Genomic DNA, 14,206 nt, shown 5'->3' on the forward strand with positions numbered 1-14,206 from the left:
CAGAACATTTGCACTATAGCCATCTAAGTGTTAGAAAATTGGATAAAGTGGTTCTTCCACTGAATGGAGAGGCCCACGCTCTCTCTCTAATTTAGGTCAGTGCAATTTGGGGCCATTGTGAGCTCCAGGGAACAAGAACAGAATGAGAGAGCTTCGACATATGACAGGGAGTCCAGGGTTACTATCCCTTGCCCCCAGTTCTGCTGAAATAGTGTCATATAGTAGCTTGAGTAGAACATCCCAAAGCAATTTTATAATAGACTTGCAAGAAAGCCCAGGGAAAAGTGGGATGTCTGACTCTCAGTTCCCTTTGTGACATTTCACGTCTCCAGGGCAATCCAGGACTCTCCTCCCTGGAAGTTGGTCCCTGAAAAGAGAGACAGAACTAATCATTCCAGAACTTCTCATTCCTGCAGATGAGCGTGATCTTGAAGATTTCCTGCTTGATTTTGAGGAAGACCTGAAAGCCCTTCATTCGGTGCACTGCTCACCTTCCCCAGGTGAGAAAGGCATCAGAACTGCTCAGCAGCAGTACTCACCCTTAACTCTGAGGCCATCAGGGACATTTGGCTACACTTCAAGGCAAAATCTGTGCCACCTTTGCATCTCATCAATATCCCACCCCATGGGGACCTTTAAAATACAAATGTTCATTCCCTGGAGTTGGTCTCCATTCTTAAATAGGATTTTTGTAGGAGACTTTTGATTCAGATTAATGGAAATTAAAGAACCAATCTTATAGTTAGAAGTATATGTAATTTTTAAAATAATATTAGCAATTTAGTCTGGTATGCAACAGTCTTGCTTCATGTAATCACTGATTTTTGACCGTGATTTCTTGTAAGTCTTCTCTAAATAGCTATTTGGTTAAAGCAAATGATAGTTTTAGAGATAAGTAAACACTATATGTATTATTCACTTAATTGTTTGTCCCATTCCCTGAAATAGGATAGACCAGTTGAAAAAAAAAAGACAGCTGGGGAAGGTTGATATTTTATTTTCAACAATTTGATGGTTCCTTGCTCCTAAACGTCAAATGTCAATCTAAACCTAAGACAACATTCTCATGAAATGCACCTTCATACTTCCTCTTCTAACATCACTATTTCCCTAGGATTCTCCTTCCCTGTTTACAGAACCTTTTTTGAAGCATTCTGGACAAATATCGTAAAAAGCCCAGGAGGGACTTCCCTGGTGGTCCAGTGGTTAAGACCTCACCTTCCAATGCAGGGGGGTGCGGGTTCAATCCCTGGTCGGGGAGAAAAGATCCCACATGCCTCCAGACCAAAAAAACAAAACATAAAAAAAACAGAAGCAATATTGTAACAAATTCAATAAAGACTTTAAATATGGTCCACATCAAAAAAAAAAAAAACTTTATTTAAAAAAAACAAAAAACAAAACAGAGATCTGACTTGTTACCTGGCCCTCACACTGCTGTATTTGGGCGACCTGAATCCAGTGATTTAAACTCCCTGGCTCCATTTCTCTGGGCATAGCTTGAAAATCTGGGCACCCGGTATACTAACCTTTACATTAAATAGTGGTTTAATAAAGTGGAGTGTGCCATAAGGGAACTGTGTGTTACCATGGCTGTTACTGGTCTCTATCTCTTGGTGTCCTAATACGAGAAACAAAGAGGTAATTTGGCAAAAGTTGTGAACCCTAATTTGATACCCAGCCTTTTTCTTCCTTGGACTTCTAGGCCCTTTCAAACTCTGCGAATACCTGTTCGGTAGCTGGCTGATCCGCATTGGAGTGTGGACCATAGCAGTTTTGGCACTGACGTGTAATGCCCTGGTGACATCAACCGTGTTCAGAGCCCCTCTGTACATTTCCTCCGTAAAACTGTTAATTGGGTTAATAGCCGTGGTGAACATGCTCACGGGGGTCTCCAGTGCTGTGCTGGCTGGCGTGGATGCCTTTACTTTCGGCAGCTTTGCGCAGCACGGTGCGTGGTGGGAGCAGGGGGTCGGCTGCCAGGTCGTCGGGTTTTTGTCCATTTTTGCTTCGGAATCCTCGGTTTTCCTGCTTACCCTGGCAGCCCTGGAGCGTGGGTTCTCTGTGAAATGCTCTGCGAAATTCGAAACGAAAACTCCTTTTTCCAGTCTGAAAGCAATCGTTGTGCTCTGCGCCGTGCTGGCCGTGACCATCGCCGCGGTTCCCCTGCTGGGCGGCAGCGAGTACAGCGCCTCCCCGCTCTGCCTGCCGCTGCCCTTTGGGGAGCCCAGCACCACAGGCTACATGGTGGCCCTCGTCTTGCTCAATTCCCTTTGCTTCCTCGTGATGACCATTGCCTACACCAAGCTCTACTGCACTTTAGAAAAGGGAGACCTGGAGAATATTTGGGACTGTTCTATGGTGAAGCACATTGCTTTGTTGCTCTTCACCAACTGTATCCTTTACTGCCCGGTGGCTTTCTTGTCTTTCTCCTCTTTACTGAACCTCACATTCATCAGCCCTGAAGTAATTAAGTTTATCCTTCTGGTGATTGTCCCCCTTCCTGCATGTCTCAATCCCCTCCTCTACATCCTCTTCAATCCCCATTTTAAGGAGGATCTGGGGAGCCTGGGAAAGCAAACCCACTTCTGGACAAGAGCAAAACACACAAGCCTGATGTCTATTAACTCTGATGATGTCGAGAAACAGTCCTGTGACTCAACCCAGGCCTTGGTAACCTTCACCAGTGCCAGCAGAGCCTATGACCTGCCTTCCAATTCTGGGTCACCACCAGCTTATCCGATGACCGAAAGCTGTCATCTTTCATCTGTGGCATTTGTCCCATGTCTCTAGTTAAAATGTGAGAGAAAGTTTTCAAAAATTGAAAACCCAAAAATGTGAGGTTGAGTATATCAGAGCAGTAACTAAAAAGAGCTGAGTTGAAACTTGATTTAGAAAAAAAAAATAACCTCTCAGTGTCAAAAAGCTGATAATTATTGATACAAGAGAGTGAAAAATAAGTCTAAATGCTGCTTATATAACTCGTTCAGCTATATAACTCAGTCACACTATTCAGGTAAGCCTAAAATATATATAAATATTTTAAAAACAGATTGAAATGTTCAAAAAATTCTCCATGATTTCAACTGAATTCTTTTTCAACTCACTTGCTTGCGAAAGGGGTTTTAAACCAGAAAACCCCTTCATGTGTGGTCGGAGGTATTAGGAAAATACGAGTTTTTAAATGGCCTACATTACTAAATAATGGTTGTGACCAATAGGATTTCATTTTAATGACCATGTGGAGATGTTTTAGTACTGCTTCACCTTTCCTCAGAAAGGATCCTTCCAGGTCACCAATACCCCTGTGAATGGATAACATAAGGCACTATTAATTCATTCATAGTCACATCATTTTTAGAGATGCTAGATTTTATGTATCAGCACTAGATGGTTCCACCCTCAGTGGAATAAAACTGCTTACAAATATTTTGAAAGGAAAATGAACTTAAATTCATAAATTGCCATGAAGGCAATGACGTACAGATGAGGTTCTCTTGTCTAATTCATTTTTAACTCCTTGGTGTCCAGAGGTTCGAAGAAAACTCCATTGCCGGCAATGGACATACGCAGAAAAGACGGTAAGCAACCTGGGATTATTTTCCCCCTGGGTGAGTGCACGTTTTTCACAGGAGGTTTTATCACTTGATTCAAACTGATGTGCATCATAAGGTAACAATCAAATGGAGACACAGCATAAACTAAATCCACTGGCATAACTTCTTACATGTATCTCTAGTAGCTTTAGCAACGATGTCTGAAACCGCTTTTGACTCAACAGAAAGTTGGTAATATATTATCCTGTTTATTTAGCTTGGTTTTAGCTATGTTGTCTTTGGATCAACCCACCTGATGTCAAGAACATGACTTCTCTGCTTATTCCATATTTAATACATGTGTTAGGTATTGTACAAGGCAAAATTATTAAATACTAAAGGTCAAAGGATTAATTCATAATTTCTATTATACTACATTAGCTTCAATACATTCAAACCAAAAGACTGTTAGGTAGATTTATTTTTATATAAGCATGTTTATTTTGATCAGATGTTTTAACTTGGAATTGAGAAAAATACATTTATGAGATGTTTTATAAGATGTGTAAATATAGAACTGTATTTATTACTACAGTAAAGATTCAGTAATACTAAGGACCATGATAATAAACCATGTACAGTGGCATATTCTTCCATATATATTGTGTTTCTCTGCCCATTTTCTTTAAATTCATTAACTGTATGTAATATATGTAAATGTATATAGTACTTGTAAATAGACTCCAAACTTGCTTTTCTATTAGGTACAAAATAAAAGAAATTTGTAATAAAATGTGTGACTATAAAACAAAATATTTTCAAGTGTTTTATTGAGCCCATAGGCAAATACATGGTCACCTAAATGTTTTTGAGTTTTGAGGTTTAAATACATCTGCTATCTAAGTATTTGCACTTCAGTATTTTAAGTATTTTGGACTTGTCTTAAGAAGTAAATCTTTCACAAGAACAAATCAAAATATCTTTACCAACTCCTAGATTGTTTTAACTATGACTGATAAGCCATTTTTGTCATGACAAATGACTTGGTGAAGTTCATTTTCCCCAGTGATAGTTTGGACTTCATAGCCAGAATCTACTTCTTTTGCAATGTAAAAAGAAAAAAACACAATTAGAAAGAAATGTATAAATAACAAATCAACCCTAAAATCATTCAACATGAACATGAGTTTTCCATAAATTTTTCCTTTAAAGAAAACATATTTTATGACCATGTCAAGGCCAAAAGATAAATACATGTGATTCTCGGGGCACAAAGAAATACACTATTCCCCTTTAGTTCTCATCCCCCAAAACATAAGAAATGAAATGATTTTTCTAAACACCTAGTGCCAGACCCTCCCAGCTTCGATGATGATTCCTGCTCTGCCCATACAAATTGTAAAATGAAACCATCAGGTAGTAGTTGGAGCCTCAGCATTATTGCTAAGACGAACCCATATCGACTGAGCACCTCCAGGGTACCTGGCACTGAGCTTCCCACCCATCTATCAGATATCATCACATGCTTCAACCTAACCTACTTAACAGGCATCCAGTGGGATCCTACTATGCAGTCTACACTTTGTTTGTCTCCAGCTGAAACAAGGGCCATGCATGACATAATCTCACTGCTCTTAACCTCATACCTCTTAGCACAGGCAGCTGATACGGAAGTTGCCTCAGAAGCGGTGGATCTCAGTCTCTCTTCTCCACATACTTGCTCTTGGGTGCCCAAAGTTAGGAACGTCCCGGAAGCCCACCCTTCCCTTTCTCTCCCACTCAAGAAAATGCAAGTCAGTGGTGTGACTTTTTTAAAGGAACAAAACCCCCACTCTGACTTATTTCTTTAAAAATCCACGAACTCTATTACTTTATTAGCAAAACCTAGTTATAATACACCTCACACCAAACACTGCTCTGTGAAGTATCTGATAAATGCTCTCCGCTATAATACACTAAATCAGAATGACTGGAATCACATCCAAATAAATAAATCCACAGTGGACGGAGAAGATATAATAAACTGTTGACAGGCTGAACAACAGCGAAAACAAAAACAAAACAAAAGAACACAAACTGGTGGGCTAGCCTAGAGTAAATGGTTAACAACTTTATGATTTCAAAACGGATTCATTCATTCAGCAGGTATCATGTGCTTACTATATGCAGTGTTCTATGCACGGGGATAATAAAATATGGTCTGGAGTTTACATTTCAGTAGAGCAGAGATAGACAATGAGCAAATATAAACAAGGAAATATATGACAGGAACATGAATGAAGGAAATGAAGCTGAACAGCATGACAGGAGTGACTGGCAAGTTACTTTAGATGCAGAGCCCAAGGAAACTCTGTCTGGAAAGATACATCTTAAAGATCTTGGGCTTCCCTGGTAGCGCAGTGGTTAAGAATCCGCCTGCCAGTGCAGGGGACATGGGTTCAAGCACTGGTCCGGGAAGATCCCACATGCCACGTAGCAACTAAGCCCGTGCGCCACAACTACTGAGCCTGCGCTCTAGAGCCCGTGAGCCACGACTACTGAAGCCCATGCACCAGAGCCCGTGCTCCGCAACAATAGAAGCCACCGCAATGAGACGCCTGTGCACCGCAACAAAGAGTAGCCCCTGCTCGCTGCAACTAGAGAAAGCCCGCGCACAGCAACGAAAACCCAATGCAGCCAAAAATAAAATAAATAAATTAAAAAAAAACAAAACGGAACAAAAAAACTTAAAGATCTTACTCAAAAGAGGAGCTACCTTTGCTTTAGCGTTCAACAATTTACATCAATAAAACTCATTATTTTCAGCTCCTCTATTCATATGGCATCTACTACAAACTGTTTTGAATGACACTTTAATATAAAAATATATTAGGTGGTTGTTATTGCACATAACTTTTTCTCACAACTGCTACTGGAGAAAATCATTCTTACATGAAATAGAAAACATCTTTTCATTTTGTTTTGGCCAAAAGTAGAAAGGCCAGGTAGTAAAAGGTAGTAAAATTCACAACACCTTTTTCATTTTGAACCAGAAAACTCTAACATTTGAAAAAATAACAATGTCTTGCTTTCCTTATTAATCTTATCATTGCATTTAGTTCAGGGGCCCATTGGTCAACAAGAGAATAAGCCCTAGATAAATAAATGGGGCTCCTTGTGATGACATAAGCTCCATTCTTGCTCTTCAGCATTTGGAAATTTTATTTTACAGTTTAACTATGTAGTTAAGAGGGTCTATGTTCTTCCAATTCACTGAACACTGACAACTTTCTCTCTCAGGACAGAGGCCCTAAAATACACTAAGGTTATGGGAGGTTTTCCTTGCAAGTGAAGCGGTCAGGGGCTCTGTCACGACACCCCCATTTCAGTATCCTCCTTACGGACATTTCTTAAGATGTTGAACTCAGATTCTACACTGATTCATTCATTTCAGACACAAGTCCCAGCATGTTTGACCCTTGCAGCCTATTGAGGAGGATGATAACAAAGCTTTAGCCTGTCTGGGTTCAGGAACAGGTAGAACACACATGTTATGAGCTGGAGAAGCATTGTGGAATGTTGTTCCTAACTCTAGCCACATTAGGACATCACTTCCCATTCTAGTTAGGATATATTAAGTGGGAACCTTAAAAACATGCTACTCCATGAGGACAGTGAATCTAATGATATGGGCTGGGGAAATGATAGTTCTTCAAGGAATAACTGAAAAAAATGAGAATGTTTCACCCAGAGAAAAAGCTAAAGGAAGTCATTTGAAATATTTGAATAATTGAAATTTATGAAGTGCTTTCTTTCATAGCAGGCCAAAGAGTAAAATGATTAAGTCCAGGAATTTGCTACCAGACAGAACTGTGTTCAAATTCTAGTCCTATGACTCTGTAGTAGTTGGGCAAGTTATTTAATTTTTCCCAGTCTCAACTTTCTCTTCAGTAAAATGGGAATAATACCACCAGCCTCATAGGATTACGAGTATTAATAACTCAGTGTATAAAGTTCTCATTAGTACCTAGAACATAGTAAATATTTAATAAATGGTTACTGTTACTTTCCCAACAACCCTATGACACGAACAAAGTAAGACTTGCCATTTTGCAGTTGAAGAAACAGTGAGTCAGAGTATTTAAGTCACTCCCTAAGGTCAAAGATGAGGACCTAGTATTAAAACTTGCATTTTTAGTTAATAGCACTTGAAAGGCAGTCATAGAGTAAGCTGAACTACTCTTTCAGAGAACAAGAACCAATTGGTGAATAATTCAGGGAGACAGAGTTGGGTTTAATCTAAGTAAGATTCATTTGTCAGATGTCTTGGATACCAAAGAAAATCAATTATATTGAAGGAGAAATTAAATCAAATAATGGCTAACTTTTCAATTCTCAATGTTTTAGCTGAATTCTTGTGTTAGTCTTCTTAGAAGGTGTGATATTGTGATTTATAATAAGAAATATATAGTCGGTCTTGTTCCCCATTCCTGGCACAGAGCTCCTAAAACTCTTGGAATTTCCTAAGCGAGAAGAGCCCTGAAGGTGTCTTTTGTTATGTTAATGAGGTGGCTTTGGGGAAGTCCCTACTAATCTAACGGTGGGGGCCAGTTGCTGTGGGAACCAACCCTGTGATTAGAGGGTTGGAACTTTCAGTCCCACCCCCACCCCACCCCCAGTCACCCCCTTACCCTGTCCCCAACCTCCTGGGAAGGGAGAGAGGCTAGAGACTGAGTTCAATCACCAATGGCCAGTGATTTAATCAATCAGCCTGTGTAATGAAGCGTCCATAAAAATCCAAAAGGGTAGGGTTCAGAGAGCTTCCAGGTTGGTGAACATGTGGAGATCTGGCGAGAGGGTCTGGAGAGGGCATGCAAGCTCAGAGCCCTTTCCACATACCTTGCCCTATGCATCTCTTCCACCTGGCTGTTTCTGAGTTATATCCTTTTATAAGAAACCAGTCATCTAGTAAGTAAAATGTTTCTCTGGGTTCTGTTAGTCACTCTAGCAAATGTATTGAACTCCAGGAGAGGGTCTTTGGAACATTCCACCCACAGCCAATTTGTCAGAAGCACAGGTAACAACCTGCATATGTACCACATCTTCTTTATCCATTCATTTGTTGATGGGCTCTTAGATTGTCTCCATATCTTGGCTATTGTAATTAATGCTACAGTGAACATAAGGGTGTATATATCTTTTCAAATCAGTGGTTTTGTTTTCTTTGAATAAATACCCAGAAGTGGAACTGCTGGATTATATAGTAGTTCTATTTTTAATATTTTGAGGAACTTTCACAGTGGCTGCACCAATTTACATTCCCACTAACAGCGCATGAGGGTTCCCTTTTGTCCACATCCTCGCCAACACTTATTTCTTGTTTATTCTAAAGGTGTGAGGTGATATCTCATTGTGGTTTTAATTTGCGTCTCCCTGATGATTAGTGATGTTGATGATCAGTGATGTATTCAGAGTTTTTCCTCTGAATACCTCTGTAACGAAGAAGAAAAATTAAAAAAAAATTTTTTTTTTTTTTTTGGCTATGCCGCACGGTATGCAGGATCTTAGATCCTTGGTCGAACCCGCACCCCTTGCAGGGGAAACACAAAGTCTTAACCACTGGACTGCCAGGGAAGTCCCTAAATATTTTTTATATAGGAACTGGAGGTATCTATCCCAGCCAAAATTCCATGGACATGGGCAACAATAGCTCTTCTATACAATTTTTTTCAGTTTTAATAGTTTATATAGACAATGGGATGTAAAGTGGGCTGGGTTCATCATATGCCTGGTTCCGTGTGAGAGGTTGCATAAAGAAAGATGCACAGAGCTGATCAAGAAGCATATGGCATCACCTGAAGCAGAATCTGCAGGCCTGTTGATAAGAGGAGTTGCAAAATTTTCCCAACATCTGGTTATATTCATCATTCATTGTGGCCAAACTTTGATGTAGGAAGGTTAGTATGCGGGCAAGTATGGCCTGTTTAGAGGAGTCGGTTTGACTATTTTCAAGTAAAACATCCCTTCCCCACTTTTGATGCAATTATGAATGAAAGAACTGCTGAGTGTTCTGCATCCAATTTTTTGGAATATAAAGGCAATCTCAAGTGAATAGGTGTTCTTTGCTTCCATATTCCCCTCTTTTCCCCACCAATTAGGACTAAAATCCATTTCTGCTTGGATCAGTAGCTCTTGAAGTTTAAATATGGGTATGAGATCTGCAAGCCATCCATTGTTTCAGTACCCTCCTCTCCATAGAGACTGAAGACACTCCCAGCTATACAAGCTGCACCTGGAGTGCCAGGCTCCAAGATGGCCTATCAATGACCTCCACCTGCTGATATTCACACCCTTGTGTAATCCCCTACCATATTGTACCAAGGTTGGTCTGTGAGACCAACACATGGCAAAAGTGATGGTGTGTCATTTCCATTGTTAGATTATAAAAGGCTGCAACTTCCATTTTTAGTGCCCCCTCTCTCTTTCCGCCTGTCTCTGTCTCTCTCCCCTGGCGCACTCGCTCTGGGAAAGCCAGCTGCCATCCCATGAAGCCACTCATGCAGTCTATGGAGACATACATGTGGTGAGAAACTGAGGCCTGCAAACAACTATGTGAGCAAGCTTGAAAGTAGATCCTTCAGCCCTAGTTAAGCCTCAGATGACTGACTGCAGCCCCTGTCAATAGCTTGATACAGCTTCATAAGAAATTCTGAGCCAAACCACCCAGCTAAGCCACTCCTGGATTCCTGACCCACAGAGACAGTGATAGAAGAGTTTGTTGCTTTAGGCTGCTTAGTTTTGGGGTAATGTGTTATACAGCAATACATAACTAATCCAACTCTCCTTTATTCACAATAAACAAGGAGCTACCATTCACTAAAATTTCAAGACCACTTAAAGATTTAAAACTTGGGGAGCCAGAATTACTCCTTAGCATCAGTTTTAGTGGAAAGAACACTGATAGGATGTAGATCAATGGTTAGTGCTACGTTTCTGTGCCTGGTAGGCACACACCTCAAATGAGACAGAGCCTGAAGAAAATTATGCGACGTGCAGCCACTGTATTCCCAACATTTAGATGTTCCAGTGATTTGGGACCACATTCCTGCATTCTTTTGTATTTCAAACAATGAAATCCATGCATTTTTCTCTAGCCTTGACCAGTGCTTCCCAAATTTTAATGTGCGTAAAATCATACAGGGATCTTATCAAAACGTAGACCCCAGTTCAGTAGGTCTGGAGTGGGGCCTGAGATTCTGCATGTCTATCAAGCTTCCAGATGTTCCTGATGCTGTAGATCTAGAATCACACTGAGGAGAAAAGGCCTAGATCATTGTAATCTCTTTAGTACACTTCCCACAGTAGGGAATTTCCAACTTTTTAAAAAGCCATAGTTTCCTTTCATCTCTTTGCTAGTGCTATCCCCATCTGTCGGCACCATTTTGTTTCCAAACCTTCAGTGGAACTTTATTTGCCAAATACAGGTCCAAACTAGCTTGATATTTTTATATATATATCTCATAACTTACTTGATTACTCCACTTTCATCCCAACTTGTTCTTCAGGTCTTAATTACTCTCGGGAATTGAAAGTAATTAGACCCCCCGACCACAAGCCTTCTCTAGTTATACTGAAATGCTGCCCTAACCCACATTTCTGAGGCTTCTTCCCTCAAACTGCTTCTATAATCTCACATCTGCTATGGAAGGCTAACGCTATTGAGTATTTAGTGTTCCAGACACTGGCCTAAGCCCTTAACCTGTATGATCATATTATCCTCACAACCCCAAATAAGATATATAAATGCTAGTTTTAACCTCCTCTTACACAAGAAATGTTGGCTTAGAGGGGTGAACTTTCCCAAGTATGTAGCCAGGCGTTGAACGCAAATTAAAGAGACCTTACGCATTATTGCGATAGTTGTCTCTGAATTTTCAGTCTTCTCCTCTCAGCTCCACCCCCTACATATCTAAATATGCAACTTTCTCGCTTTCCATTCTTCCATACCTCTCGACAAGTTACTACTTAAGTTGCTTAATTCGTGTAGCTCTAATAACATACTCCATCTTCTGCCTTTAGTGTCTTAATCAGTGATGCAACTTAATGATCTTCAGACATAGGTCCACAAATGTTACCTGATTTTGGTTAACTGACTGTGTTGTCAGAAGACAACTCTACCGAATCTCAGAAGCTCAATTTTAAAAAAAAGGTATGTGGGGCAGGTGGAGGTAGTGATGAGCATAAAAAATTTTAAATACCTGAAAAATCTAGGGGTATCTGATTTCAGACACAGTGAATCCTGCTAGCACCAGAATATCTCTTTCTCCATCTCAGTTCCGCGTTCCTCCTGGACCTCATTCCCAATGGGCTTTCACATTGCTTCTGAAGTAGTTCCAGGCTTACGTTCTACTAGTTTAGTAACAACAACAACAACAACAGAGAGCCTCCTTCTCAATAATTCCCCCAAAGGCCCCAGGATTGCTTCTCAGTGAACCAACTTAAGTCACTTTAGAGGTTGTAGGTTTCCAACTAAGGGCATGCACTCAGAAGTCACCTTCCCAGGTTTGTCATTTACTGTGTCTCAGTTGAGTTACTTAACCTCTTGTGACTCAGTTTATCATCTATCAAATGGGGATTTTAACAATATCTCATTGGGCTGACATAAGAATTTAAGTAAGTTAATCAACCTCAAGACTTAGAACAGTGTCTGATATAGACTAAGGCCTCAACTAAGTGTTAGTTATTAAATGCCCATCCCTGAACCTACTTTAATCATCTAAGTCTGGGAAATGTGCTTTCTGTTTTCTTATTCCACAAACTAAAGATTTATAGAGTAGGATTATAAAACTGGAAGGGATTTTAGTGGTTCACCATTAGTTTTATTTAGAGATCAGAACTAGGTTCAAGCCACTAACCTCATTCTATAGTCTGTTTACTCTAATTTGATGGTATGGGAGAGATGTTTAGCTGTCCCCAAATATGTATTCTATGCTTCATCCTTGAATTTTTGCTGTCCGCATAGCCACCTAAATAAAGACTACATTCCCGAGCCCCCCTTGCAGTGGCCAAATGTCTGAAGAACGGGACAAAAGTAGATATGGTTATATTTAACTTCTATGAAGTACTCTTAAGAGAGGAGGTTTGTCTTTCTCCTTCTTTTTCCTTCCTGCTAAACGGAATGTGAACAAAAGGCCTGGGACCGGAAAAGCCTTCTTGAACCATCAGGACCACCACACTGCTGTGTGCAATTCAGAGAAAGGCCCACCCTCCCCACAGAACTTGGGGTCCAGGTGGTCCCTTTTTGTGAATTATTAGAAAAAGACCCTCCTTCCTCCAGACCGACTCAACCAGTGCCCTAGGATGCTTGATAAGCTAGCTGATCATGGGCTTTGACCATGTGCAGGACATGACAAGCAGAACCATATGTGGCAGCTCTCTTGGGAATGGTGATCACACAAGACAGCAACAAGACAGAAGGTGCCTAGGCCCTCTGTCACCAAGGAGTGCCACATTGCCTGGATTTTTACTTAAGAAACTTTTCTTCCTTCCTTCCTTCCTCCCTCTCTCCCTTCTTGCCACATCGCCTGGATTTTTACTTGAGAAATTTTCTTCCTTCCTTCCTTTTCTCTTCCTTCCTCCCTTCCTTTCTTTCCTCATTTCTTTCTTCCTTCCTCTTTATCTTTTTTCTTTCTTTTTTGTATTTATAGCCAATTTAAAATTTTATTTTTATTTTTTTGCATAATTTTATTATTTTTTTAATAGTTGATTTACAATGCTGTGTTAGTTTCAGGTGTACAGCACAGTGATTCAGTTAAATATCTATACATATACATATTCTTTTTCAGATTCTTTTCCCTTATAGGTTATTAACAAAATACTGAGTACAGTTCCCTATATTATACAGTAGGTCCTTGTTGGTTATCTAAGCCACTGCTATTTTCATTCGCCAGTCCTAACACAGGAGGCTCATTTACAATATACTGGAAGCCCTGGATTTTACTCTTTTACTCTTGGCTATTTCTACTCAGACTCTCCTCTCCCACCCCCCGCTAGATCACATTGCTTTTATTCCGTACTGCATTAATCAGTCACCAAAAGTCAATGCTGCCAATTACCTCCTGCTTTACGTTCTGTGATTTTTATCTCTTTCCACCACTGGGACCAGAGCTCCCACCAGATTTGGCCTCATTACAATAAAAAGTAAAATCATAGTTAAAAATAAGGCAATTCTCTACTCTTAAGATTATGTTCCTGGAGGGCTGTCTTCCAGCTTGGGGATCATGCAAACTTTATGCAATTTCTCTTGCCTGATTAGGTCATTTTATTACTTCTGCCTGGAAGCATAAGTAAGCTTAAACTGGTCAATACTGCCATGCCCTTCATAAGCAATTCCAATAAAAAGTATGGAAGGTGGCTTGGATTACTGGCTACTCTTTGCACTTACAGAACAATGAATGCTCTTTGTAGACCCATCAGCAAGCGAACACTGAGTCCCGAATTGAGGAGTGGTCTTTACCCTCCATTACACCAGAAAAAGAGCCCACTCAACATGCTGCGAATCCTCAGAATTGAAAAATAGAGTCTTCATATTGACCCCTCTGACTTAAAGTTAAGACCATCTGCTAATGGTTGTCTTACCTGTTATTTTAGGCAATAACACCAGGAATGAACCACTGAATTTAGATGGCAGT

At 40.3% G+C, this 14,206-nt stretch overlaps 1 protein-coding gene across 3 annotated transcripts in view; it reads left to right on the forward strand.

Annotated features, from left to right (window-relative positions):
* LGR5 (leucine rich repeat containing G protein-coupled receptor 5) overlaps positions 1–2,869 on the forward strand; it is a 120,967-nt gene extending 118,098 nt beyond the window's left edge. For all 3 annotated transcript variants that reach the window (XM_068560522.1, XM_068560523.1, XM_068560524.1), the window contains 2 exons: positions 417–500; positions 1,706–2,869. In XM_068560522.1, coding sequence (XP_068416623.1) covers positions 417–500; positions 1,706–2,793 — 1,172 coding nt within the window. In that variant the 3' untranslated portion in view covers positions 2,794–2,869. The remainder of the gene's footprint in view (positions 1–416; positions 501–1,705) is intronic.
* Positions 2,870–14,206: the final 11,337 nt, after the last annotated feature.

Source organism: Eschrichtius robustus, chromosome 13 (assembly GCF_028021215.1).
Source record: "Eschrichtius robustus isolate mEscRob2 chromosome 13, mEscRob2.pri, whole genome shotgun sequence".
Taxonomy (NCBI): Eukaryota; Metazoa; Chordata; class Mammalia; order Artiodactyla; family Eschrichtiidae; genus Eschrichtius; species Eschrichtius robustus.